At 51.5% G+C, this 24,169-nt stretch overlaps 9 protein-coding genes across 9 annotated transcripts; 6 read left to right on the top strand and 3 right to left on the bottom strand.

Annotated features, from left to right (window-relative positions):
• Positions 1-130: 130 nt before the first annotated feature.
• On the top strand, positions 131-1,474 carry Z518_06247 (uncharacterized protein; the record flags this gene model as incomplete). Its single annotated transcript, XM_013417057.1, has 1 exon — positions 131-1,474. One exon carries the CDS (start codon positions 131-133, stop codon positions 1,472-1,474), a length of 1,344 nt encoding a protein of 447 aa, XP_013272511.1.
• A 1,002-nt stretch (positions 1,475-2,476) lies between these two features.
• On the bottom strand, positions 2,477-3,919 carry Z518_06248 (uncharacterized protein; the record flags this gene model as incomplete). The annotated part of the gene is made up of 2 exons (XM_013417058.1): positions 2,477-3,687; positions 3,835-3,919. 2 exons carry the CDS (start codon positions 3,917-3,919, stop codon positions 2,477-2,479), a joined length of 1,296 nt encoding a protein of 431 aa, XP_013272512.1.
• Positions 3,920-4,446: 527 nt separating this feature from the next.
• On the bottom strand, positions 4,447-5,475 carry Z518_06249 (uncharacterized protein; the record flags this gene model as incomplete). Its single annotated transcript, XM_013417059.1, has 1 exon — positions 4,447-5,475. The coding sequence occupies one exon, from the start codon at positions 5,473-5,475 to the stop codon at positions 4,447-4,449; it is 1,029 nt and encodes a 342-aa protein (XP_013272513.1).
• Positions 5,476-7,191: 1,716 nt separating this feature from the next.
• On the top strand, positions 7,192-7,814 carry Z518_06250 (uncharacterized protein; the record flags this gene model as incomplete). The annotated part of the gene is made up of 2 exons (XM_013417060.1): positions 7,192-7,604; positions 7,646-7,814. 2 exons carry the CDS (start codon positions 7,192-7,194, stop codon positions 7,812-7,814), a joined length of 582 nt encoding a protein of 193 aa, XP_013272514.1.
• A 633-nt stretch (positions 7,815-8,447) lies between these two features.
• Positions 8,448-9,326, bottom strand: Z518_06251 (uncharacterized protein; the record flags this gene model as incomplete). Its single annotated transcript, XM_013417061.1, has 1 exon — positions 8,448-9,326. The coding sequence occupies one exon, from the start codon at positions 9,324-9,326 to the stop codon at positions 8,448-8,450; it is 879 nt and encodes a 292-aa protein (XP_013272515.1).
• A 597-nt stretch (positions 9,327-9,923) lies between these two features.
• On the top strand, positions 9,924-11,291 carry Z518_06252 (uncharacterized protein; the record flags this gene model as incomplete). The annotated part of the gene is made up of 1 exon (XM_013417062.1): positions 9,924-11,291. The coding sequence occupies one exon, from the start codon at positions 9,924-9,926 to the stop codon at positions 11,289-11,291; it is 1,368 nt and encodes a 455-aa protein (XP_013272516.1).
• A 2,941-nt stretch (positions 11,292-14,232) lies between these two features.
• Z518_06253 (uncharacterized protein) lies at positions 14,233-16,153 on the top strand (the record flags this gene model as incomplete). Its single annotated transcript, XM_013417063.1, has 3 exons — positions 14,233-14,589; positions 14,661-14,867; positions 14,918-16,153. The coding sequence occupies 3 exons, from the start codon at positions 14,233-14,235 to the stop codon at positions 16,151-16,153; spliced, it is 1,800 nt and encodes a 599-aa protein (XP_013272517.1).
• Positions 16,154-17,502: 1,349 nt separating this feature from the next.
• Z518_06254 (uncharacterized protein) lies at positions 17,503-21,359 on the top strand (the record flags this gene model as incomplete). The annotated part of the gene is made up of 5 exons (XM_013417064.1): positions 17,503-17,660; positions 17,721-20,665; positions 20,717-20,832; positions 20,940-21,053; positions 21,192-21,359. The coding sequence occupies 5 exons, from the start codon at positions 17,503-17,505 to the stop codon at positions 21,357-21,359; spliced, it is 3,501 nt and encodes a 1,166-aa protein (XP_013272518.1).
• Positions 21,360-21,877: 518 nt separating this feature from the next.
• Z518_06255 (uncharacterized protein) lies at positions 21,878-23,827 on the top strand (the record flags this gene model as incomplete). Its single annotated transcript, XM_013417065.1, has 1 exon — positions 21,878-23,827. The coding sequence occupies one exon, from the start codon at positions 21,878-21,880 to the stop codon at positions 23,825-23,827; it is 1,950 nt and encodes a 649-aa protein (XP_013272519.1).
• Between the last annotated feature and the right edge of the window lie 342 nt (positions 23,828-24,169).

Consider the following 24,169-nt stretch of genomic DNA (forward strand, 5'->3'; position numbering starts at 1 on the left):
CCAAAACTTCTTGCCTCTCCATCCACAAGTTCAACGTATATGTTCGTTCAACACCAGCTCTAGAACGCGCTTCCCTGTCTTCTCCCCGTCCTACGGCGCCCTCCATAGTACCCTAACCGGAGCACACATCATGACCGCTACCTCCATCTCCCCCCACGAGGTCGCCAGCCGCAACCTTCTCCCATCTCCCGACCCATCGTCCATAAGATTGCCCGAGTCACCTGAAAAGATTAATCCCTCGAATTCATCTCTCCATGAGAAATCTCGTGGACTGCGCAAACTTCAATCTCACAACCAACTGTCCTCCACTAACAACATGGGCACCCAGTCCTCAAATTTGAGAAACCGCTCGGCAGTTTCTACGAAGCTGTCACGCGAGCAACTCAATAATCCACCACCTTCGTCCACGGCGATGTCAAACACCAACGTCAACAACGGGCCTCGAGTCCGTGCCAACAGCGATGCTCCTTTACCCTTCGCACCACGAACCTCTCGCAAACCAGGCCTCACTTCCCATTCAAATGCGTCCTCCAACAACATCGCTTCGCATACCCGCAAATCCAGCCTTGAAATGACCCTCCGTGACGGCCCTCCTCCAGGAACCACTCCTTCCATTGCTCTCTCTTTACTCCGCCACTCGATCTTGACCAGCGGTGTCACCGCGACGAAAGAAGGTATGTCCGATTATCGGATATATCTGTGGTTGACACTCTTAAACATTGCTCCTCTATCAACGGACACATACTTGAATCTCATCCATCGCAGTCGCAGTCCAGCATATGAAAAGATCTCCAATGATGTGTTCCGCACTCTGGCGACCGATACATTATTCAAGCGGCGTGTTACGGATGCGAGTCTCACGAGACTATTGAACGCAACAGCTTGGCGGATCCATGATGAGCAGTCATCAGAGCCTCTTTCCGAATTTGCGCAAAAGTACCCTCAAGCAACGTACCTTCAAGGCATCAACGTCCTCTCAGCCCCATTGTTGTATGCTTCACGCTCCGAATCCCAAGCCTACGCCATCCTTAACTGCCTTCTGACCGAACACATCCCCACGTATCTCTCCCCGACGATGTCGGGCGTCCACAGAGGTTTGGACCTCATCGACCGAATCCTGTCCTACATCAATCCAACACTCTCGTCTTTTCTGCTGAGCAAATCTCTGCCGGCCAAAATCTACGCTTTCCCGTCGGTTCTGACCCTATGCGCATGTACGCCTCCACTTCCTGAGGTTCTAAAGTTGTGGGACTTCCTGTTCGCATTTGGTGTACATTTGAATGTGATTTGTGTGGTTGCACAACTGTTATTGCTCAAGGACAAACTCCTCGGAGAACCAAGCCCGGCGAAGATATTGAGGAGTTTCCCGAATTTGAATGCTGACGAAGTGATCAAAATGACGGTTCTGATCGTAAGGGAATTACCGGAGAAAGTTTACCGCGACGTCGTGGCTCATGGAAGGGAAGTTTCGTGATGAAATCATGGAAGTGGGAACTGATTCGGCCACGGACTTGAAACTGGTGCTGCAACCAGAGGAAACACTCAATCCAATATCAACATCATACCAACGTCGGAGTCTTTAGGCGGAAGGTGATTCTAAATCTCACATACCGGCACAATCATCCAGTCGACACCACCTCACTGAATCCTAAAGAAATAGAAAGCGACCTTCTTTTCCACCTGCTTTCCAATCCACAACGACAGCCACTGTCCTCTTGTACTTTCACATTCACGAGACACGGATGGGATTGCTTACTCTGAAACTCACGGATGAGGCCTTATATGACTTTACGAGTGACGAAACGCAATGACGACGCCGATCGGATTGATGCCCGATCTTCCTTCCTGCGGGAATTTACAATCCACCTACTTTACCGCCAATCCCATATCCCCACTGACCATGCCAACCCAGAGTGTTATCAGGCCTTCTCGAAATGGCACGTGTATCCAGGCATTTGGCTCTAGCCCATGGATGCGCTGCGTGGGTTACAGGTGAGCCCGCCCGAATTCCCTTACACTGTTTCAAGTATACCAAGACAAGACCGCTTTTCGAATGTATGTATCACTCGGTAACAACGGAGGAGCTCTTAGAAATGGCGGCGAGAGATGCGGAAACAAGAAGGAGAAGGCAGAGGGGAAACGTTTATAATCACGACTGTACGTGTAATTGGGAAAAGCAAGCATCCAGTGTAAATTCAAGCATCATCACATTTTCAGCATGCCTTGTTCTAGTGCATTCACCACAGTCTGTTCCCATCCATCTGTCTGTCTCCGTGAGGTGGGCAAAAGAGAAATGAGGCTGTTGTGGCTCCCAACTTCTAAATAACGCCTTTTCAGAGGCTATCGCACGCCTCCAAATGCGCCTTTGCACGACTCGGTGTGCTGAGATACAGTGTCAAGATTTAGTTCTATTTCAACATCTCCTTTCTTCTCTTAGCCCCTCGTAACCATCATATGAGTTTCTCCAATTCTGTTTTCATGGCTTCAAATCCAAATCCCCATTTAAATCACCATTGATAACACCCAGACCACCCGTATTTGTACGGTGTCTCCTCTTGCCCCAGACCTCATACCCCCATTCCGTGAGCTGGAATAGCCAGCCTCCCCCGACGAGGACGCCAGAAATGACATTGACAATACGCACGAGCAAGGCCAAAAAGCTGGGGCGCTGCTCGCTGACAATCAAAAGAATAGGCTCGATGTCATATTTGAAGAATATCCCCGGAACTGTGTTGGCGGGAACTTCGCGCGACTGCGACGTTGCAGCGTACTGGTTTGTGAATATGGATTTGGGGTCGGCGCCGGAGCGTGGGTTAGGGACGTGCCGGACGACGCCGTCCTTGTCGCGGTGTGTGTTGGGCGTCATGTCGAGCGTGGGTGGTTGGGGGATCGCCGCGGGATCCAGACTACCTGACTTCGTCGACACGCGACGTTTCGTGAAGATCGTCGGCACAATGCTCAGGTAGTATTGATATCGCATGAAATGGGCCTCGGTGGTGTCGCTGGTCTTGTCGAGCGGGTTGAGCAGATTCGGATAGTGAGGGCCGAAGGAAAGTTCGTTGATGTGGTGCGAGAAGTTGAACGACGCGTGGTCCAGGTGCTGTTGCATGCCGAATTCTATGTATCCGTGCCCCCGAGCGGTGATGTGGAAGTCTCCTTGGACCTTGTTACCCTCGAGAGACCCGTAGATGCGACAGGAATCGATCTTCATCTGGCGCTGGAGACGAGGGGATTTTTGGAATTTCCTGCCTTTATTCTCGCGCATGTGACCCAGAACATGACCGACGTGTGAATCTTCCTCTTCGGCCTTCTTGCGCGCCCTATCTGCCGCGTTGAGCCCTTGGTAGATTGCCCTCTTCTGTTTGCGCAGGCGCAGGAACTTGCGCGGATCTGTCCAGATTTCGAAGTTGGTGTCTTCCTTCTTGAGCAGGTCGCCGGCCATGATGCGGTCCATTGCCGCATCCTGAACGTTGACGTGGAGATCTCGACACGGCATTGCAACCACGATGTCGAGGTTCAGTTGGAGCTCATGGCCGACGCCGCGTTCGACGGAGAAATGATGTGTTTCTGTCCCAGCGTACCATGTTCGTAGTTCGCTGAATGTTAGACATGTACAGAGGATGATGATCGCCAAGGTCCATTGTCCACCGCGGGCGGTGGCAGAGGTATAGCTCGGTTTGGTTTTGGCTGCGGGTTAAAAAAAGGGATGTCAGTATTTGTTCCACTGTTCAATGTGCAGCGCGCAATGTTGCAGTGGTAAAGGGAGCAAAGAAGGGGAGCACATCGTGCGTGTCAATCACTGAGGATGCAAGGAAATGTTGCAGAAGCGCTCACGAAATGCATCAAATGTCCTCAGCCCCGAGAGGCCCTTGTCACCAAAAGCGGCTTCATCGAGGCCATGCTTTTCAAACGAATTCATCTCGATCTAGGAGAGCCTTGACAGCTCTGTTCTAGATCTCCGCGACATGTATAATGGAGGAACCGCCAAACAGCTGATTTCGATACGTGGCAGTTGATGGGAAGTGTTTGTTGTCGACATTGAAAGGCAACACCCACAAAAAGTTCACAGTTCAGGCCAGATCTTATTTTCATGCAGGGCTCAGCCTTTTTTGGCCGGGGGCCCCCAATGTTAGCGCAAAGTGCCCGACGAGGCTGCGAGACACTCGACACATGTCAAAACCATTTACTCATGTTACGTAGTCTTTCATCAATGCATATGCTCCTGTAGCTATGACTGGTGACTGTGTTAAAATACAACTGCCCTTGGGGTATCTCTGCTGGACCAGTGCCTCCCCGATACGCAGAATTCTCATCATCATATGCACTCTCGTGCGGACGATTTCCCATACTTGACTCCATACCCAGATTTTAAGTCATGTCCTGTCTGCCTTTGTTAAGTCCTTGGTAAGGAAAAAACAATATGAATGATCGAGTGAATGTTCCGAATCATTCTTCAATCGGTTCCAAAGAAAAGTCTGCCCGCCTTTCCGCTCCACATACAGACCATCTCTTTCTTTCTTTGTTGCTTCTTAAGTTACTGCCTCGAATTTCCATAGAACTTCGTCTTCGCAAATCTCCCGCCTCACCATCTTCGCCCTTGGGCTTGGCCTCCTCTTCTTCCAGCCGTGCTGCCTCCTCTGCATCGGGGGTGTCCTCAATAGTCTCAAGAGAGCTAATCGAAGGCGATCGAGATCGCAGAGATGTGGGAGTGCTCGGTATACTGGATGCAGAGCTGAAAGAATACATGGGGTAGGGTTCGTACGTGTATTTCTGTGGTGCGAGCGCTGGCGATGGAGATGTCCTCCCAGACATGCTAGGGCTCATGGCTCTTGCATGAAGGGAGGGAGCACTGGCACTTTGATGTAGAGGACTAGACGTTCGTCGACGGGACCGCGGAAACGTGTTGGAAAAGGAGGAAATAGGAGATGGGTTCGACGGATCAATCTCGGCGGAGAGTTGGAGTTCTGCATTTTCTGGAATGTTTGGCTCAATACTGAGCCCACTCCACGATGGAGCGCCGGGGTAAGTCTCTTCCATAGTCGATCGGAGAGGACTCCTCCTTCTTCCCGAATTTAGTGGTGAAGATGGTCGGCGGGGAGCCCCATAGGCCGTGATATAGCGGCCTGAAGAATCAACCCCAGGAGAAGAATGGGCTCGCTGCATAGGAGGCATGCTAGGAATTCCACCAGCAGAAAGGGGTGTCGTCCGTCTTGGAGGCGATTGGGCTCGGGATCTTGAAGGAGTCGTGTACTGCGAGAGATATTGATTGCGATGTGAGAAGGTGTCGAAACCGTTCGGAAGGGAGGAAATGGCCGGGGGAGAGGATGGGATCTCGGGCTCCTCTTCATCTTGAGGAGAAGGAGGTAATTCAATGTCTTCAGCCGGAATTGGAGGAGAGGGTGTCGAAGGTAAGGCCGAGGATTGTTGGTCGGAGGTAGTGGAGTGATTGAAGAGAGGGTTTGTCAGCGGCGACATGGTGGTGAATATGTCAAGTGGTCGGATGTAGTGAGGATGTTACGAGCTCCAGCCGAGTGAAAGAGTATAAGGCGGCATCGTTTAATCGTCAGTTGGTGTATCGTTGGTTTATGCCACAAGAGGGATGCATTCCCGGCCGGCTTCAGGCAGTGAAGACCAACAGGAAAAATCTAGCGCCGTGCAAAGTCGACACGTCGATTTAGGCCCGAGACCAGCAACACCCGAGGCGTAAAGGCCTCTGAGGTTGCTGGTGGTGTTAGATCCTAGAGGGGAGATCTAGGGGTTGTGGGGGTGCGGCTGAGGTAGTTGTGATTGTGTTTGGAAAAAGAATATGGCGAGAGAACTCTGAAGTTAACTAGTAGCCGAGACGAGGAGGCCGGCGGTTGCAGGCTTATGGTTGGTTGAAATGTAGTCAGTGTAGAGGGCGGCGATAAAGACTCCAGGCGCGGAAATAAGTGACAGCTGCCCCGAAGATATCAACTCCGCGTCACATGCGACTATCCTCGTTCTCTCCCTTCTTACTCTATATTTCTCGCCCAGCTTTGATCCCAATCAATGAGCCGTTCAGTGTACTCGCAGCTTTTGCCCGGCGCGGCCGTCTCTGCTGTCGCCTTTCTCCCGGCTCTCGCTCTTCTCTAACCGACCATGCGTTCAATAAACCACGGTTTCTCTACCGAACGGAGGTCTACCTCTGTTCTGACTATTCTCATCATAGCTGTTTTTGCCGATTTCCTTCGTCAATATTCCATATCCTTGGGCCTTCTCCGTGGAAGCTTGTGAATTATAGGACAACGGCCTTCGTATCTCAAGAGTATGGATGATATATTCTTGAAATATTGAAACCTGGTCCTCACTACCAGTGCTCTTTGGCACGGGGAGCCTCACCACCGGATACCTTATTAGTGCAAATCTCGGCCTGGACCATGGCATATTTCGTATCATATACGTCTAAAAAACCCCCTGTCTTGTTAGTGGCATCATTCTGCCCTATTGGCTTACATTCTCATGCGTCAGACTTCTTCCCATAATTGTCTCAACGTCTCTTGTACCCGTCGGTACGTTTATCGCGAAACTAATGGGCCGATTCAGCATACAGTGATACAACAATATTGGATCAAAGATCCTTCCGCCGGTCTGGCTACATGTCGGCTGGATTCTGCCTCAAAGCAAATCAAAAGTCCACAGTCTGGCCGAACTTTGTCGCACAATCTCGTCCAATTTGTCGAGCACAATTTTTCGGTCTGACTGCTTTTCCTTACTAGGATTCCGTGTTCTGTGTGGAGTTCTCACTCATCTATTGACTTCGGGATTTGTCTTCATCGACCACTGCATCTTTCACTCTGGTGGATGTAGGGAGGACGCGCAGCATGTCTGGTACATGCTGACAACTAAGTAAATAAACTTGGGAGTCAATCATATTACCCTTCGTCACTCCTAATTCTTTGAACCTATCTCTGCGTCCTTAAAGATCAACCGCTGGTAGGTTTGGGAAGTATTGATTGAGTCGATATTACTTACTGCACCACCTTCACGACATCGTATGACGGAAAAGACCGTCACTCCCTTTCTGGACGGACTCAAAACTCGGCCCATTCCCATTAACGTGTTCCATTTTGACCCATTCTAGATGAAAATCCTTCCAGAAGTGCCATTTCCAATTCGACAACGACAACTTCTCAGAGCTCTTGGATACATGAAGCGTTGAAAGAGCGAGGCATGAAGCTCTGTGTGTGGATCAATCCGTACGTGGCACAAACATCGCCATTATTCGTCGACGGAAAGAAGAACGGGTGCTTTATTATGCGAGCCGATACACCACGGCCGTGCGTCTGGCAATGGGATAACTGGCAAGCAGGCATGGCGATTGTTGACTTCACAAATCCAGCAGCCAGGAATTGGTACAGTGCTCAGCTCACGAACCCCGGCATCGACAGCTTCAAGACGGATTTTGGAGAACGTATACATTTCTTCCTCCATCAAGTCCAATACTACGATAAAAATGACGCGGCGCACATGCACATTTTCTGCACCTACCTCCACATCAAGACCGTGTACGAGATGACGGCATCTCGTGAGTGGGAAGCATGTCTTTTCGCCCGCTCTACCACGCTGGATCGCAGCAGTACTCAGTATATTGGTTGTTGGGTTTCCACTCTCACCTGCACGACAGCAGCTACCATGCACCATGGATCTACGACTCCAAGACCTTCCCTGGCAAAGATGAGGCATGCAGCACCATCTTTAGGCAGATCGTCGAGCACGAAATGACTCTCACACCGTGTTTACTATGCACGCCGCTCGAGGCACGGCACACCGGTCGTGAAAGCCATGTTCCTTGAATTCGCTAACGACCCCCAACGGCTGGTCTGCCGACACACAATACATGCTGGGCTCAGAGATTCTGGTATCTCGCGTCTTCTCCAAGAAGGTGAAGTTAGTGTCTACGTCTCCTTCTCCGAATCTGAATCGAAAAATCCAGCAGCAACATAACGCAGCTACTTCGACTATGAAATGGTATACGGAGAGGAGGGATGGTACACCGAGACGCGCGGCTTCTGGACTGTACCTATCTCCTGCGCCCGGGGCTGTGGTCCCGATTAATCCAGGCGTCCAGGTGCTAAACGGAGATTTGTTGAACGGCCTGTAAGTGCTGGTGAATGGGTTATTGGCTGAGGCTAAAGGGTGTGAAGATGATGGGAAATTGACCGTCAAGAGAGCTGGGTTAGAAGGGTGTTGAGTTTGTAGATTTGTTTGCTATCGAGTTCAGAGACAATCATAGATGGTATGATTGATGGGAAGGGTAGAATGAAATAAGTTATCTAAAGCTTCTTGCTTGCCTAGGAAGAAATGGAGATGGTTCACTCAGAAGGTTCAAAATAGAACATTTGTCCATCGTCTCCTCCTGCAGCGAAAAGTCGGGGAACCAATTGACCACCAATAACTCCTGGGCAATAGCCGGACCAGACGCAAATTCATGCGGGTTTCTTCGCGGTGATCAAAATTGCGATCCAATCCCACTTGATCTCCGAATTCCTATATTTCTGCTCCATATACTTCTCCACCGCGACTTTTGCGCGCTCGTTGTATTTCTCCTGCTGCTCCTTAGACCAGATACGGGACATCAGCATGGCGACAACCCCGGTGACCAAGGTCATGAGCTCAGTGACGCCGTCGAGGAGGCTGGTATGCGGCACAGATTGGACGCGCACGTCTTCGAAACCCGCTTGCGTCACGGTATCGCGGGCCCAGGCGGGCTCGTTCCATTTGCCGCCCGGGGATAGGAGGGCGGCGACCTCCTCGTCAGATGGCATTGGCGGAAGCTCGGGGTCAGTGGCAAATGCGGCGCGTACGTCGGGGGACCAGCCGATTTTCTCCCATGAGGACATGGCGATGATGCCGCCTGGCCGCAGCATGCGTGAGATCTCGCTGAGGCCGGCTTTGTGGTCGGGGAACACCATGGGTCCAAAGTTCAAGAAGATGTGCGTGTACTGTGAACTGGGCAGTTTGGTGTCGCATCCATCCGACTGGATGGCTTTGGCGTTCTTCCAGCCCGCAGATTGGATGCGTTTGCCGACGTAGTCGACCATTGGATCGGCGAAGTCTGCGCAGGTCAAGTCGAGATTCTCTTTCGCCTTGTCGCTGAGCGTCTCCATCAGTTTGACCGAGACGATTCCGGTCCCACAGGCTTCGTCGAGGATGACCAGTTCCTCAGCGTCGGAGACTTGGTTTAATTTGGCTTCCTCGACAAGCATTTGCGCGAATGTCCCTGTCAGTTTCTCTGCTGATCCATACACTTTGGCGAACTCTTCTGAGTCCCACACCAAATTTTCCTTTTTCTCGGAAGAAGCCATGGTTGATATTGAGCCTTGAAAAACAGAAACACTGTAGCGAGACTTTGTGTGAGATGGCTCGTAAAATGGTTAGCTGCCCTACGGTCGCTTCATGCGTCCTATGCTAGTAGGGCTTCGTGATTCACTTCGCATGAAACATGGAAAAGAAGATCGTCGGAAGAAAATTCAGAGGGCACAACGAATTAATTCTTTGGATTTCGCTTCGGTATGTTTAATACGTATGAGTCCGCCTGGTCGGAGACATACCTAATCAAAATGTCTCCGGTGGCCTACTTTAGGTGGCCTGAATCATGCTCGGTAAAGCTTCAGGCCTTAGAATTGTGCAACAAATCCTGAATTAATGCATAAACGAATTTCGAACAGGCCCAGCGCAGATTCGGGATGAGGTGAAGGTATGGTTTAATGCCTCTGCGGAGAGGTTGTACGTTGCCCTAGCCAATCGGAGGCTTCTGCGTCCGCCTCGGCTTACCTGCCTTGCTAGAAGTGCGTTTTGACATTCCGCTCCAGGTTTGTTGGCGGAGGTTCATGTTGTGAGAATATGAGGATTAGGCATTTAATAGCAGAAGGCAGGTGACTCTCACCTTTCAACCATGCCTGATGCCCATCCCCATCAGGACCCAGCCGCCCTCTAAAGCGAATAAGGCTGGAGATGGAACCCCAGATCTTCCAATCCCACAACCGACAAACCAGACAAGGCTGACCAGAATGCCCGCCACGTCAGCTCTTCAGTCAACCACAAAGCCTATTCCGCCGGGGCAAGATAATGTTCCTCGTCCTGGTCTCCCGAGACCTGTCAGCGCCAATGCTTCGTCTGTGACAAGTCATACCAGAAGTCACTCTACAACAAGCGCTCGCAAAGCTCCCAGCAGTTCCGCGACGTCCGTTGCGCCCTTAACGTCGCAACTGCCTTCCAAGAACGTCGACAGCAGCTCAGCACCCAAATCACATAGTCGGACATTGAGCGCATCGACACAGCCGACCAACACACAGAGCCGAGGTCTGCATGGAGCGATTCCAAATCCTACGCGCCCAGTGTTCAAAGCATCAATTACTTCAAGCTCGTCTGATAAGGCGACATTAAGAAAGCCAGATTTCAACACGTATAATCAACACTACAGTCCTAAGAAAACAAAACCAGTCGCGCCACCGAACAACGACAAAACCCCCCGGGTAACTCAGCTCACAGTGTCTCATTACGGAACCACGGGTACTTGCAGTGTCGGGGCAACGCCGGACATTGTTCGCTTGCAGGACGAATTGCTTCAATTGTCCCTGGTGCAGGAGACTTCGGCAACTACGCTTCACGCGTATGAGGATAGCGTCAGGTCACAGTTGAAAGCGGCGACTGAGGATTTGAAAAATCAATCCAGCGCCCTCACAGCCTTGGAGGGCTATCGGCAGGGTAAACTCAACGCCCACGCTGTGACGAGCTGGCTGCAGGGGAATGAAAATGCTGCTCGTACGACGTCCGACCGACTACTTCTACTGGCACACTGTGTCGGGGAACTCTACGAGGTCACCAAAGACGATGGGCCCCTGGACACTCTCATGAGGGAATTCGATAAGTGGCACTCATATGCTTCTTCTAGAAGCCCGAATCGCGCAAATCATGGAAATCGGGCTTTGGAGGATTTTCTTACCCCTCTAGACCCTCAATGGTCAGCCTCAGCGGTATCTCTGCGAGACAGGATCAAGGCTTGTGCAGCGTCATTAGACCATCTAAACAAGCCCATCGCCTCATCATCGATTGGTTTGCTGATCAGAATGCACTCCATGCTTGCCGAAGGAATTCTGCAAGAAATCGAAGTGTGCAGGGACTTGGAAAGCCTGATATTGCTACAAGAGCAAGCCTGGATAGAAGCTTCGACTACAAGGGCTCTTTCTGAGACAGAGAAGCATTATGGCGCACAGGTCAGCCAGGTTACCAACCGGAAAGGCATCTGGGACACGCGGAAAGCCGGTTAACCACCCAGCCCAAAAGGCTTGAAGAGGGCGAACAGCAATCGACATGGTTTCCAGCACGGATCCAGATGCATGAGCTCTTGCAAACCCCCACCTGTCAGACCGCGCCGACTAAAGGATGGCGCGACAACTTCGTGTACCCAAAATTGACCAACATCCTCCACGGTGCCCGGATCGGTGTCTTGCAACTGGTTCTCTGTGTGAAAATGCAGATGAGGGAAATAATGCAGTGTATTAAGGATGAAACTTCTCATCAAAAGAAAGCATCAGATCTGGTAAGTGGACATGTGGAGAAGGAAAGCCTGATGAATGACGGCCGGGAGACCAACAACAAGTGGAGAACTTTAGGAGTACAGCTCCAGGATCCTGCTTCAAGGGGAATATTAGGTGAAAAGAAAAAAAAAAAAAAAAGGGTTTGGATTAATCATCACACATCCTCGTGTTTCTGTTCTCGACAGCCCGGAGCACGGCGGATTAGTGGATCTGAGTCAACAGTGGATCCATTTGACAGTGCGCAAAAACTGCCAAATCACGGGGCAAGCTCAAGGCCAAGGAATGCACAATGACGCTCTTGAGCTGGCAGCATTCGGACAAATTCCATGCTGGAACGGTTGACTGGCCTGCCGAAATCCCCAGGATCAAAAAGTTGAAAGTGGAACCTTCCTGGAAGGGCCAACGTAAAGCTGGAGTCATACGGAATATCGTCGGGATTTCCTAGAGCATATGAATAATACGATCTGAGTTTTGCCGTCGTGCGCATGACTGGGAGAAAATTGTGCAATAAAACAAATCTTGTAGTGTCTGTGGTCCAGGCCGGATGTTGTACTCGCCTCTCACGGAGACTCCAGCACAAACTTTCAAGACCCTGAAAGCCTGGCGGGCTTCTCCTGCTTGGTCATCCTGTCCTGGGCAAGGATCTTATCGATCCGGCCCTTGTTCTGGAAGTATATTTTGTATATCCAGTTTCAGCGCCACGTACGCGTAACGCAGGTGGTTTTTCCGGGGCTTGTAATTTTCTAACAGGAAGCAGATGGTATGAAGAGACTGGCTGGTGGATTGAGGTATAAGATATGAACTGGCCTTGACTCGGTTTGCCGATCTCTGCTGAATAGTCTCCAGCGGGGGGAGCATTCGGGACAATCACTGGCGTAGCACTTTGTAGCTGAGTGGCCCATTGTGAAGGAAGGAATAAGTCAGTCGTCTGCAGTCAGCCAGCCCTTGTCAAGTCACTGCGACTTGTCTTCATACCGGGGAGAGCATACCCAGGGGAGTTTGTTGGCTTCGGCCTCGGCTATTGGTGAGGAGAGCAATTACCTGGGAGGACTCAAAATAGTTACGGAGGAATACGATGGGTATCCAGAGAGCAGCAAGGTCGGCAATGATAGTAGATTAGCTAGGGCAAGTTTAGCACCACGTGGTGTACTTGGTCCAAGTCTGGCGAGCCAGGGAGACGAATCCAAAGCCCATTAGGCATTCGATCTTGTTCAGGCTTTTGTGCTGGCCACTTCATCGTACGAGCCCAGTTAGGCTTAGCTGTGCATATCATGAAACCTGAAGCGTAGTTGGTTGGCTCCGCAGTGGAAGTTGAATGAATGCTTGCAGCCCGGTGGACACTACCGGATTATCATCAGTAAAGGCGGGCGGGTTGAGGAGACCATGACATGCTACTAAAGGCATCTGCAAGCGTTCTGCGATTCGTCCACCCGGCCGTAATGGCGTTGGAGGGCCAATTGGGGGGGCTACGATACGAGAATCGGGGTACGCCGGTCGCAATCAAAGTTGGGATATTCTTGGCAATCTGGTTATGTAATAATTGTCACAGCAATTTGGTTTTTGGGTGGTTTCCAGTGCTTGCCCATCTACCATCAAAGCCAAATCCATATCCATTCCCCGACAACTACTCTCCTCTGCTAGGCTTCGTGCCCCTCGCATAAAACTCTTCGGACTATCAATTGTTCCTCCTGGTCTTTTCTCCGGATCTTGGTTTCTGGTGAAATCTCTCTGTCCTCTCGTCTTCGTCTCCTTGCCTCCCTACCACCGTACCACCTCACCATCTTCAGCTCCCTACCTCACTTATATCCCGAATGAACTGACGATATCCTACCCAGTTCAACTCCTCCGATAGGTGAACTGTATCCCCACACCCGTGAACTCAGTACCCGACGTCGCCTCCGTTGAAGGAAGGGGGTAACCCGAAAGAGGAAACATCAAACATAGACACAATGGAGGACACCATCACGCAAAAAAAAAAAAATACCGTGACTGACTCGAAACTCATACAACCTGTCGTGGCATTTGGGAGAGAAAGACAGTGGCTGCATGATGATTGGAGCTGGGTCTGCCCACTGCCCATCTCCCAGTCCAGATGAGGCTGTCCGTTGCAGTTGCTAGCTAAACCCCATCCATGTAATCTCTGACTATAACTGGTCTCCCTCTCCGACCAGCTTTGATCTTCTGCCCGCTGACATCGCCCATGCAACCCTCTTCTGAGTTTGGCTTGATTTGCTCCCTCAGTATTCGCGAGTCCTAAATCAACTCTTTTTTTCACCCTTCCCAATCCTTCTCGATCTCTCTCTTTCCCTCTCTAGATGCTTCTCCCGTGTCCAATCTACGATCGTCTTCCGCACCTGCCCGTTCTCCACTGGCCGTACTCGTAACTGATTCCTCGAGACGCACCTCCCCCAGCTTAGGTATGCTCTCTCACTGGCTTTTGTCGCACCCTGTGAGCATGCTCTATTCCCAATTCGCCCCTTGCGCCCGCACTTTACAATAAATCAAAATCGAGGGATTGAGAGAAGCGAAAGAGAAAAAAAAAATTAATTTCGCCTCTTCTTTGGCCTGCCACGCGCGTCTTGCTCCCGTCCACTATTACCTCAAATGTTGCCTTGCAGACTCCACCTCCCTTCAAAAAGGACTCGAAGCTGGTGGGAGATCAGAGGAGGTGATGGACAGTGGTACCCATACTCCAGATGATCCAGATGATGTGAAGTTACGACCGCCCATGGCTTCCGGGCTCTTACTCTCACGTGTAACCAGTGCGCCTGAGCCCAGACGACCGGATGATCGTTTTCTTCCGCCTTTCGACCATACACCGCGCAAACGCGAATCCCCCATGGACCGCCCCTACCAGCGATCTGTCACCGAGCTTTCGTCGCCTTCGACCAAACACTTTTGGCCCTCCGGAGGTTCCAGCCCCCGAGGCGAGGTGGAAGATGCACCGGACAAGCGTATCCGCTTAGATAATATACCCGAAAAGACGGAAGCTGGAGAGGACTCGTCAAAGAGAAGGATGGATTCTTACGTATGTGCAAGATCTGGTCCCTGTTATAACCTGCGGAAGTGTTCCCAACTGACCGTCTCCATTGCCGCCAGACAAGTCATTATGTTTACCCGCCCGAGCGTCGCCCGCCCATTCAACCTCCAGATGGCGGTGCCACGTATCGGTCGTTTTTTGGATCGTGTGGTAATTGCTCAGATACTGAATCCATGGCGTTGGAACTGGTTAGATGCTTTTTGGAGCTTCAATCTGAGATCGCCCAAACTCTATCCGTACCGACCGGCCACAAAAGTCCTTTGGAGGTAAGCCACGGTTCGCCCCGTTGAAATGGCATATGCTGACAGGACAAAAGTCAATCGGGATCCAAGTGACTAAACTAGGCCTCAAACAATCTCTCACATGGACCATTGATGAAATACGAAATACCACTCGCCTAGTTCAGGGTAATGCAGCCACCAAGCCGGGTTTACCCCCTTTGTCCGATGTCGTCCCGCCGCCGTTCGTAAACGACATACGCCGTCTCTCCATACAGGGCCAGGCCTCAGCTCCCCCCCATATAAGTGACCTCCGGAGGCTACCCCTCTCCCAAGATCATCCTACTCGAACTGATGATTTCCACCGAAGAGCCACCGACCATCCTTCTGACCAGATGCCTCGACCATTTGAGCAAACACTCCCGTCCATTCCACAGGGAGAAGAAATGAAGCGGAATCTTCCCTATGAGCAGATGCCGCCAGGCACGGGGCAGTCGCCGCATCCCTCATCATCCAGCTCTGTCTTTGGTTCTATTCAATCACCGATGCAGTCTCAACCATCCAGTCGCACTCTACCGTCCCCCCCGGGGGCCCAATTCCCCAGGACAGGCGGTTCAGGCTCAGCACAATACTCGCCGACAACGACGCAATCCGCCCACAATTCTCACCTCCAGGACCTTCAACATCAGATATCAACCAAGACATTGGCACTACAAACCCTACAACGTGAACATGATCAACTCCTGGCGGCATTTTCCCGATCACAAATCCGATGTACCGCTCTGGACAAAAAGTCACAAGTGTCAGATCACGAAATTAGCACATTGACTGAAGAGAAAATTCGCCTCCAGCAGCAGGTGGAAAGTTTGGAAGCCCAGGTCCAGGATCTGATCAAGTCACGCGATGAAGTACATCAGCAATCCACAGCGGATGGGGCACAGTGGAGGCAAATTATGGCAATGTCATCACAACTACAACTTAAAGGGGCTGACGAAGCGCGGCGGTTTAAGTTAGAACGCGAATCCTGGGAGCACGAACGTATATCGCTGCACAGACGAATTGAAGAACTCGAGTCTGGTAAGGAAATCCTTCCCGAGACGAAAAAGGCGGTGTCTGGCTCCACGACCCCTGTGGCAAACGATTCCATTCTGACTTCCGATTCCATCGAGGTTCTTAGAGAAGAAATAACCAGGCTCAGGCGCCACTGCGCCGAATTGGAACTAATGCTGCAAGAACTTGCGGGAGAGACTGAACAAATTGATAGTGCCATCAGCGCGATGGAGAATGTTCGGAGGACCCTTGCAAGCAAGAAACGTCGTTCAGATGATAGCTAGGTGAGGCGACTTCCAGATTGAGATAGAATACTGAGGACTCGGTGGGAGGTTTCAGCATATTGTAAGACCTTGCATCCCTTTCTTTTTTTTCCCACCCAGTACCTCGGAGCCTCAATGGGTCTTTTCGCACCGCATTCGTCCAAAGGCGCGGGACCTACCTAGTGATCCGGCCTTCCCTGGCGAGTGGGTCTCTACGACTTGAATGATGGTCCATGTGGGATTATCTTTGCCTTGTGGGCCGAGGTACATTGAGAGAAGAGTATCGAGATCAGGATAAGGCTGGAAGCCGAAATTTCTGATACACATCCAATGGGGATGCAGCAGAACTTCTAAAAGAGTTATGCATGGGGTAATGGCAAGCAAACCTTACGTGTGACATACTGTACGGACTGCCCGCCGCGTGAAGCGGCTACCGTTTGTACGTATCTGTTGCAGATACTGGAAAGGGTACGGGATACGATACAGTCACTAGGCAAGGGAGTGGGAGGGGATGTAATACCACCACCAATAGGAGAGTAGACCGGACTCCGGACATCGGGCCTCGGGGCACTACGTTGTTGTCAAGGATGTGTTGTGTTGAGAAGCTGACTGAGATATGGAGAGCGCCGTAGCAACGGGGAATGCGTCGTAGTAATACCTCGATCACTCTGGTAAATTTCGTCACTCAGCAAACACCCCGGCGAATAGAGTGCAAATGGAAAAAGAAAATTTGCACGTCAAGAGGTTCTTTCGTACCGATAGAAGACTTCTGACCGATCTTCTCAAGTAAGGAGGTGTGGCAGTGGAAAGCGGCTGATCCAGCCGATGATGGAGTAGAGTTCGAGGAAGTGGCCACTGAGCACTGGACCCAGTAGCAGTCGATAATACATACCACGCTGTACCTAGCGACGACGGCGAGGATGATAACGAACAATTCTGATGTCTGTCAGCGAGAGACCGATGGCAAGAGGAATATTTACTTTTACAATCCTGGTGAGTCGGCGCAGGATATTGCAGTTGTGACTAGCCCAAGACTAGCAAGAGCCCCTCCATCGAGAAGCATCTCGCATCATTTCATAAAATATTAACCATTCACATACATTTCACTTCTCACCCAGTGGCACCCTCTGGCCAACGCCTCAATCTTGATTTGCCACGTCCGGAGGGTGCTTGCATCCTCGGAACTTGCCAACCAGCTAATTTCATATGCCACAAGCCGTGTCGGATCTTTGGTATCCGCCAGCCCAGCTCCAGGCCAAACCTCATCTCACTGCCACGTCAAGCCGAGGTCAGCACTCCTTCCTACCCCAAGGTTGAATCTGTTGCATGCGTCGATCCCTATATCCTTTCCGACTCCCGGTTAGCTCGCCATGGGCGATAATTTCGATGTGAGACTGTTGAAACGGGCCTTGGGGGCGACGAGGACAAACCGGTCCATCAAAACCCTGTACGGCGATAAAGCGTGGGTGGAGGATCTCGATATCATCAATGAGTTGGGAGCACATACTGGCTGTGTCAACGCTCTGAGGTCTGTCCTCCTCCTTCTTTTTCCCTTGCGGACGTAACATCCTCTTGCTGACTCTGGCAGTTGGTCAGCCGGTGGCAATCTGCTCGCCTCTGGTTCCGACGACACGTATCTCAACATCTGGGATTACAACCCCACTGGCATCGCAAAGCCCTTCTCCTTGAACACGAGTGTGAATACCGGCCACCATGCCAACATCTTTTCGGTCAAGTTCATGCCCCACTCGAACGACCGCACCGTCGTGACCTGCGCCGGAGACTCTGAGGTCCGTGTCTTCGATCTGGAATATGGTGGCGCTACCCAAAGCGGCTCAACCGACTCGAGCTTTGCTGCAAGCACAAGAAGCCGGAGGTTCAATAACTTCTTCCGCAATGCCAGGTGGCTAAATGAAAGTAACACCAATGCCCGTGTATACCGAAGCCATGCAGACCGGGCCAAAAGAATTGTCACGGAGTCGAGCCCGTATCTGTTCTTGACCTGTTCCGAAGATGGAGAGGTACGCCAGTGGGATCTCAGACAACCATCGTCCGCATATCCTTCGCCGCGAGATGGACGAGGCTTCGGGAGATTTCGTGGGAACTCAGACCCTGACGCTGGAGACACGCCTCCACCGCTGATTTCATACAAGAGGTATGCACTGGATTTGAACAGCATCTCCTGTGCAGCCAGTCAACCACAGTACATTGCTCTGGGTGGAGCTCATCTTCATTGCTTCCTGCACGACCGACGGATGCTTGGTCGAGACCTTGACATCGAGAAGGGTCGCCCGACGAGCCGCAGACCCACCGTGGGGACTTACGAAGATGAGGCCATGGCTGAAGCCACTCGGTGCGTGCGAAGATTTGCGCCCAACAACAAACGGAAAATGGGCCCTGGTGATCACGGTCACATCACGGCTTGCAAAATCAGCGATGCCAATCCGAATGACATGGTGGCCTCCTGGTCTGGGGATCACATCTACAGCTTTGATATTGTGAAATCCCCAGATGCCAGAGAGGCCGATGCCCGAGAGGATGCGGCGTTTCAAGCCGCTCGCCTCAGAAATCGATCCGATCGGAAGAGAAAAAGAGTCAAGGCAAATGCCTCTTCTAGCAGTCTGGGAGAATCGGCCAATCCTACTAGACGCCTGCGAAGGGTCCCAGATGATCAAGCAGAGCATGGTCACACCGCTCTACTGGCAAGTTTCCACGACGGGGAGTCAGAACTATTCCCGTTGCACTCCGTCGGTTCTAGTCCCATCCCCGGGCTCCCCATTTCCCATGAAACATTTCTTTCAGAAACCCAAAGGTCGAGTGAGCGAGTGGCAAGGTCACTAGTCCAACTTCGAAAGACCTTGTTCGATTTTTCTGCTTCGTTGAGGGAAGAAACGGCGGCTTCTATGGAGAATTCTGCGGAGCTGACCTCTCATGGAGCGACCTTTACAACGGCACTCGGTCAATGTGCTTCTCTACTTCCCCAGATGGACGAGATCATTCGCACTTGGTCGTATCCAATAAATCCGAGCGAAGAAGATGTTGCGCTGCAGAATACTCTGCGGAGAAATCGGCAGGCTAGCTGGCGATTCGTCCAAGCTTCTGGCTGCCTATCAAGGTGCCTTGGCGGACGTTTACAAAGTTTGAGTTCGGCTCCGGACGTCAGACTAGCTTATTTTGACCAGATTAAGCCTGCAGCGCACGAAGGGAAGAATATCCGCAGGGAGTCGAGATTTTGTTACGACTTCTTGAAAGCAATTCTCCTCTGGCTTGATGGAGGTCAAGAAGCTGTTTTGCAAGGATTCAAGAGACCACCCAATGTGAGTGGCGAAAGCCCGCGCTTCCCACTCGATCAAGATGATAGCGTACAGAGCTTGGTCCCAAAGCTGCAAACGTATCTCTTGGATCTCGCAGATGACGACGTCCCGGTGGTTGACTTGGACGCAAACCGATTTGAGCGAGACGAGACTCGGATGGTCTTCCCCAGCCAAAAATCAGCCGTTCACGCATTTACAAGGGCGGTTGCTGAGATCAAACTCGAAGCGAGACAAGGGATGTCCGAAACCCAGGTAGACCTGTCGAGTCCAAGCACCACAGTACGCGTCATGGACAAAGGAGCAGCAGCAAGACTCTGGGGGGTCAAGGTAGGCCGCTCTCTTCTCATGCGTGCTGCAGAAGGAGTCACGTTCGATTACGTCAACCGAGCGTTTGGAGGCTTGAGCTTGCATGGCCTTTTCGAATCCGAAGACATCGAGCGATCTCAAGAAGACATTGACCCGGACGAAGAGGAACGTGTGGTGGAAGCAATTGACCTAGCGACGACCACGGGCGCCTCAGACGTTCGGGCAGAAGTGTCTGTTCACAACACGCGTCAGTTCGGATCTTCTCCGGAATCACCACCGACTACTCGTGACACCACCCGAGGGTCCACTCATTCTGATGTTGAAATGAGCACTCCACCTACTGTCCATGTTGAGGACGCGGATGCTGATGAAGACGAGGGAGATGGTGTGGATGATGCCGAGGATGACGAAGATGACAATGAAAACGTCGAATCCGACTCTGAGCCATCTGATTCTGATGATGACGAAGACGATGGTGCTCAGCGTATTCTCTTTCGTCCGCGGTCTGGGTTTGCACGAAGGCGTGAACGTGTGTCGGTGAATCTAGACGTGCCATACTCATCTCATACCAAAGTCTACAAAGGCCACTGCAACACACGGACGGTGAAAGACGTCAATTACTATGGCTTGAATGACGAGTACGTGGTGAGCGGATCCGACGATGGTAATTTCTTCATCTGGGATCGCAAAACGTCCAAGATCCTCAACATTTTGGAAGGAGACGGTGAGGTCGTGAATGTGGTCCAAGGTCACCCCTACGAGCCGGTGATTGCCTGTAGCGGCATTGACAGCACCGTCAAGATCTTTGGACCGGGAGGCGAGAGCCGGGAGCGTGAGAAGGCAGAGAGAGGGGTGGATCTGGCCAATCCACCAGGTAGTTTGCATAGCTCGTTACGATTCGGGGGCCGAAGAAGTGCTAGACAAACGCGACACGGCGAGGACGACGATAGTGATGATGCTGAAGAGAATGGAACATCGTCCGGGGGACTTAAAAGCCGTCGTGCCATGCACCGGAGTTATGAAATTACCAGTCAAAACGATGTGGAACGCCGACGCAGCGCAGGAGAGACATTTCTCACGGTAGGTTCCATGGAAGAACTGTTGGCACGGGCGTGGATCATGTCCAGCCTGCATATGATTTGACGTGAATTGCAACCATGGGTGCTGACATCGTTGGTGTCATGCAGGAGGGGATGCTCGCCAGATTTGCCATAGCATTGCAACGAGGCCAGATAGAAGCGATTGGAGGTCAAGGATTTGGAGGTCAAGGCGGTACTATCGTCGTGGATGACAACTGTTCGGTAAGAATGGAGCTTTTTTTTTTTTTCTGTCGCTTTTGTCGTCTTCTTGTCACGGCTGACTAAATTCCCCCTGCGTTAGGTCATGTGATATCATCCTGGCTTTCCGCGCGCGGCCGAGATTACTGGCTAGCGTCCCAGTACTACCATCTATCCGGCTTGCTGACTGGTGAAGAAGACCACTGCCTCATTTGGCTGGCCGACAAGGAGTTAGGGGACAGGAACGACGAGAAGTTTCCTGGCCTCGCAGAAGAAGAATACATTGCCGGTCACCGCGGAATATTGGCTGGAATGGTCAATGAGGGATGACAGGGGTAAACTCATTCAGAAATATGCGTCTTTCTTTTTCAGGTATACGGTGAATTGACAGCAACCTGGGGGGAACTGGGGAGGGACCCGCAAAATGACAACACGAATACACCAGTTGTAACTACGACTTTGGCGTTCTCTATACCAAATATACCAAAAACCCCATTCTCGATTCTTTAGCTTCTCTTCAGGGTCAGCGTGGTCTGATGGCGTTACAACAAGTGGTACTTCGTATTCAGAATACGGGAATGCTTCCAGCCGAAAGGACAATGTAGAGTGCCAGAAGGAGATGGCCCGTATTGGGAGTAGTAGGAGGTTTCCGGACTGCTGCTTGAGGAATTCATGTGTACAACATGGAGTTGATGCTTATACATATGTACCAGTGCTAGAGACATGGTACTTGTACGTTGTATGCCAAGGCTACACCCAAAGACCCCGGAGGGAAAGGGGCCTCTTCCACCCATCCCACCATTGATCTCTCCTCATACCTCTACCCGATTTCGCCAGGATCAGTCGCTATGGACCACCATGGTGATACGGCTGACCTGTCCCAGTTGCCACCCTATCTGCAAGCGACCATACATCAGCTCGGAAAGGACCTCGGCCAAGTTCCACTCCATCTTCCCTACGGACCACCCCTACGAGAGATCAAGTTGTTATGCGATCCCCAACAACAGTACACACATCTCCTGTTGGCTCGTCACAGATTGACTGAGCAGCTGTCCAACTGTCCAGGCCTATCTCCAGAGCTTATCCTACGGCGAGCCGCCGTGTACGAGGCTTTAGGATACAACGAGCTCGCCCTGGCAGACGCTTACGTGTCGTACACCCTCTGCGAAATTGTCTTGGAAGGCACAGATATCTCGGATCTCGAGCCCACGGGATTGAACGGCAACCCATGGCCGCCGTTGGGTGACAACGCCGTCGCCCTGGCTCACAAGTATCGGTCTTTGATCCTGCTGTGTCGATCCGCTCTCATCCTGGGCTGTCAACATCAAGCTAAGCTTTGGATCGACGACTTGCTTGATCTGACAGACGCCTCACAGACGACCGGCGAGAAAAACTTAGACGCAGAGCAAGATGCCGTGGTGGCAGACTTTTGTGATTTCTTTGCTATCTACAGGGAGGATGGCAGCTTTCAACAGAGCGTCTCGGAACTCAGACGGAATCCCAAGCCGACTCTCTTTGGCCAGAGTCAGCGGCAAGTGTATCCCTGGAACGAACATGAACCTAATAGGATGTCTCGAGGAGCTCTGGAAGAGATCAACACAAAGCTTCGGGAGGTTGCCGATGGCCTCGAGGTGGAAATATCGGTTTTGCCGAATTTGACCTCATCGAGCAGTCCTCCGAATGAGACGGAGAGGCCATCGCATCCTGACAGAAGAACGTCTGGTTCTACGCCGTCTGAGAATTCTTCTCAGTTGGGCCTCTTTGCCAAAAGAGATTTGTCACCAGGGTCGACGATCCTGGAAGAAAGATCGGTATTGACTGCTATTCGACCGCATGGAGAAGCTCTTTGTGATGCCTGTGCCGCTAATATGGAGAGTATCCATCCAGAGGATCGATTCTACTGCACGGGATGCAACATCCCCTTCTGCTCTGAAGCTTGCTACTTGGCTGCAAAGCGCAAATATCACACGTCTAACGACGAAGATGATGAGACAGATGAAGGTTACCCGCCGGCTAACAGCCCCTTTTGCCCTGGAACCCATGGAAATGAAGATATACACATTCTTGGTCGTGCAGAAGGTTCTACGACTCCCGAATGGGATTTGTATTTCCTACTACTGTCACGGACAATGCAGATGGCCGAGACTCAGAAAGTTCATCCCCTTGATCTGTTTGAGATCAAATATCTCTGGGGGGACTTCTCTCCCGTGCCCGAACTCGGCAATCGGCCTGCGCAAAGTGGGCCTAAAACATTGCCGTACTGTGTCCGTCATCATGTCGAGCTCCCTCTCCAGTGGTTTGAGGTTCTCATGCACTCACGAGAGGAATGTAGGCCGTATAGTGCGCACTGGCTGAAGAAGTACGACTGGTGGATCATCCAGACTCTCTTTGCCAAATTTCGAGGAGTGGCCGACGCACAACAATCAACCTGGACCGGTAAGCCGGAAGTGGCTGCGGTACATCCTCTTTGGTGCCTAGCAAATCATAGTTGTAACCCCAATGTTACCTGGAAACCCTCTGGGGTGAGAAGCCTGACGGTGGTGAAAGAGAGGATATGGCAACCTGGCGGATCTGAGAACAACGTCGAATGGACAGGTATCAAAGCGGGAGAGGAAATCTGGAATCACTACACTGATATCCATGAAAAGGACTTTCGGCGGCGAAGGGACAGATTACAAGCAGTGCTGGGGGGAGACTGTCGATGTGAGAGATGCACCGTCGAAGCCAGCCTGGCGGAGTGGCACCACGACGAAAACGCGGCCGTTCACATCGCACCGGATCCACGGTGGCTGGAATGAAATCGTGTCTTCGAAAGAGCTGTGGCATGACATCAGTCGACCATCGATTCAGCAATGTACCTGAAAAAGCTATTGGCTGATTTATTTTTGCGTTGCCGCCAATGACGCCAATTGTCCAAGAAGGTGGCTTTCCATGGGATTTCGACCATTTAGGCGTTTGGGCAAATCCCTCGCCTAGCCCCGAGTGCCATCCGGCTTGTCCCTTCCAGTTGTTTCAAAGCCTCACGCGACCCAAGAACAGGAACAGACGATTCGCAAGACCCCGAATTCCCCTTGTTTTCTAGTCTCGGGGCAAAATCTAAACGCTCATTGTGGCTGAGCGAATGAATTCTTCTCGGCGGT

The sequence above is a fragment of the Rhinocladiella mackenziei genome (genome assembly GCF_000835555.1).
Source record: "Rhinocladiella mackenziei CBS 650.93 unplaced genomic scaffold supercont1.4, whole genome shotgun sequence".
NCBI lineage: Eukaryota > Fungi > Ascomycota > Eurotiomycetes > Chaetothyriales > Herpotrichiellaceae > Rhinocladiella > Rhinocladiella mackenziei.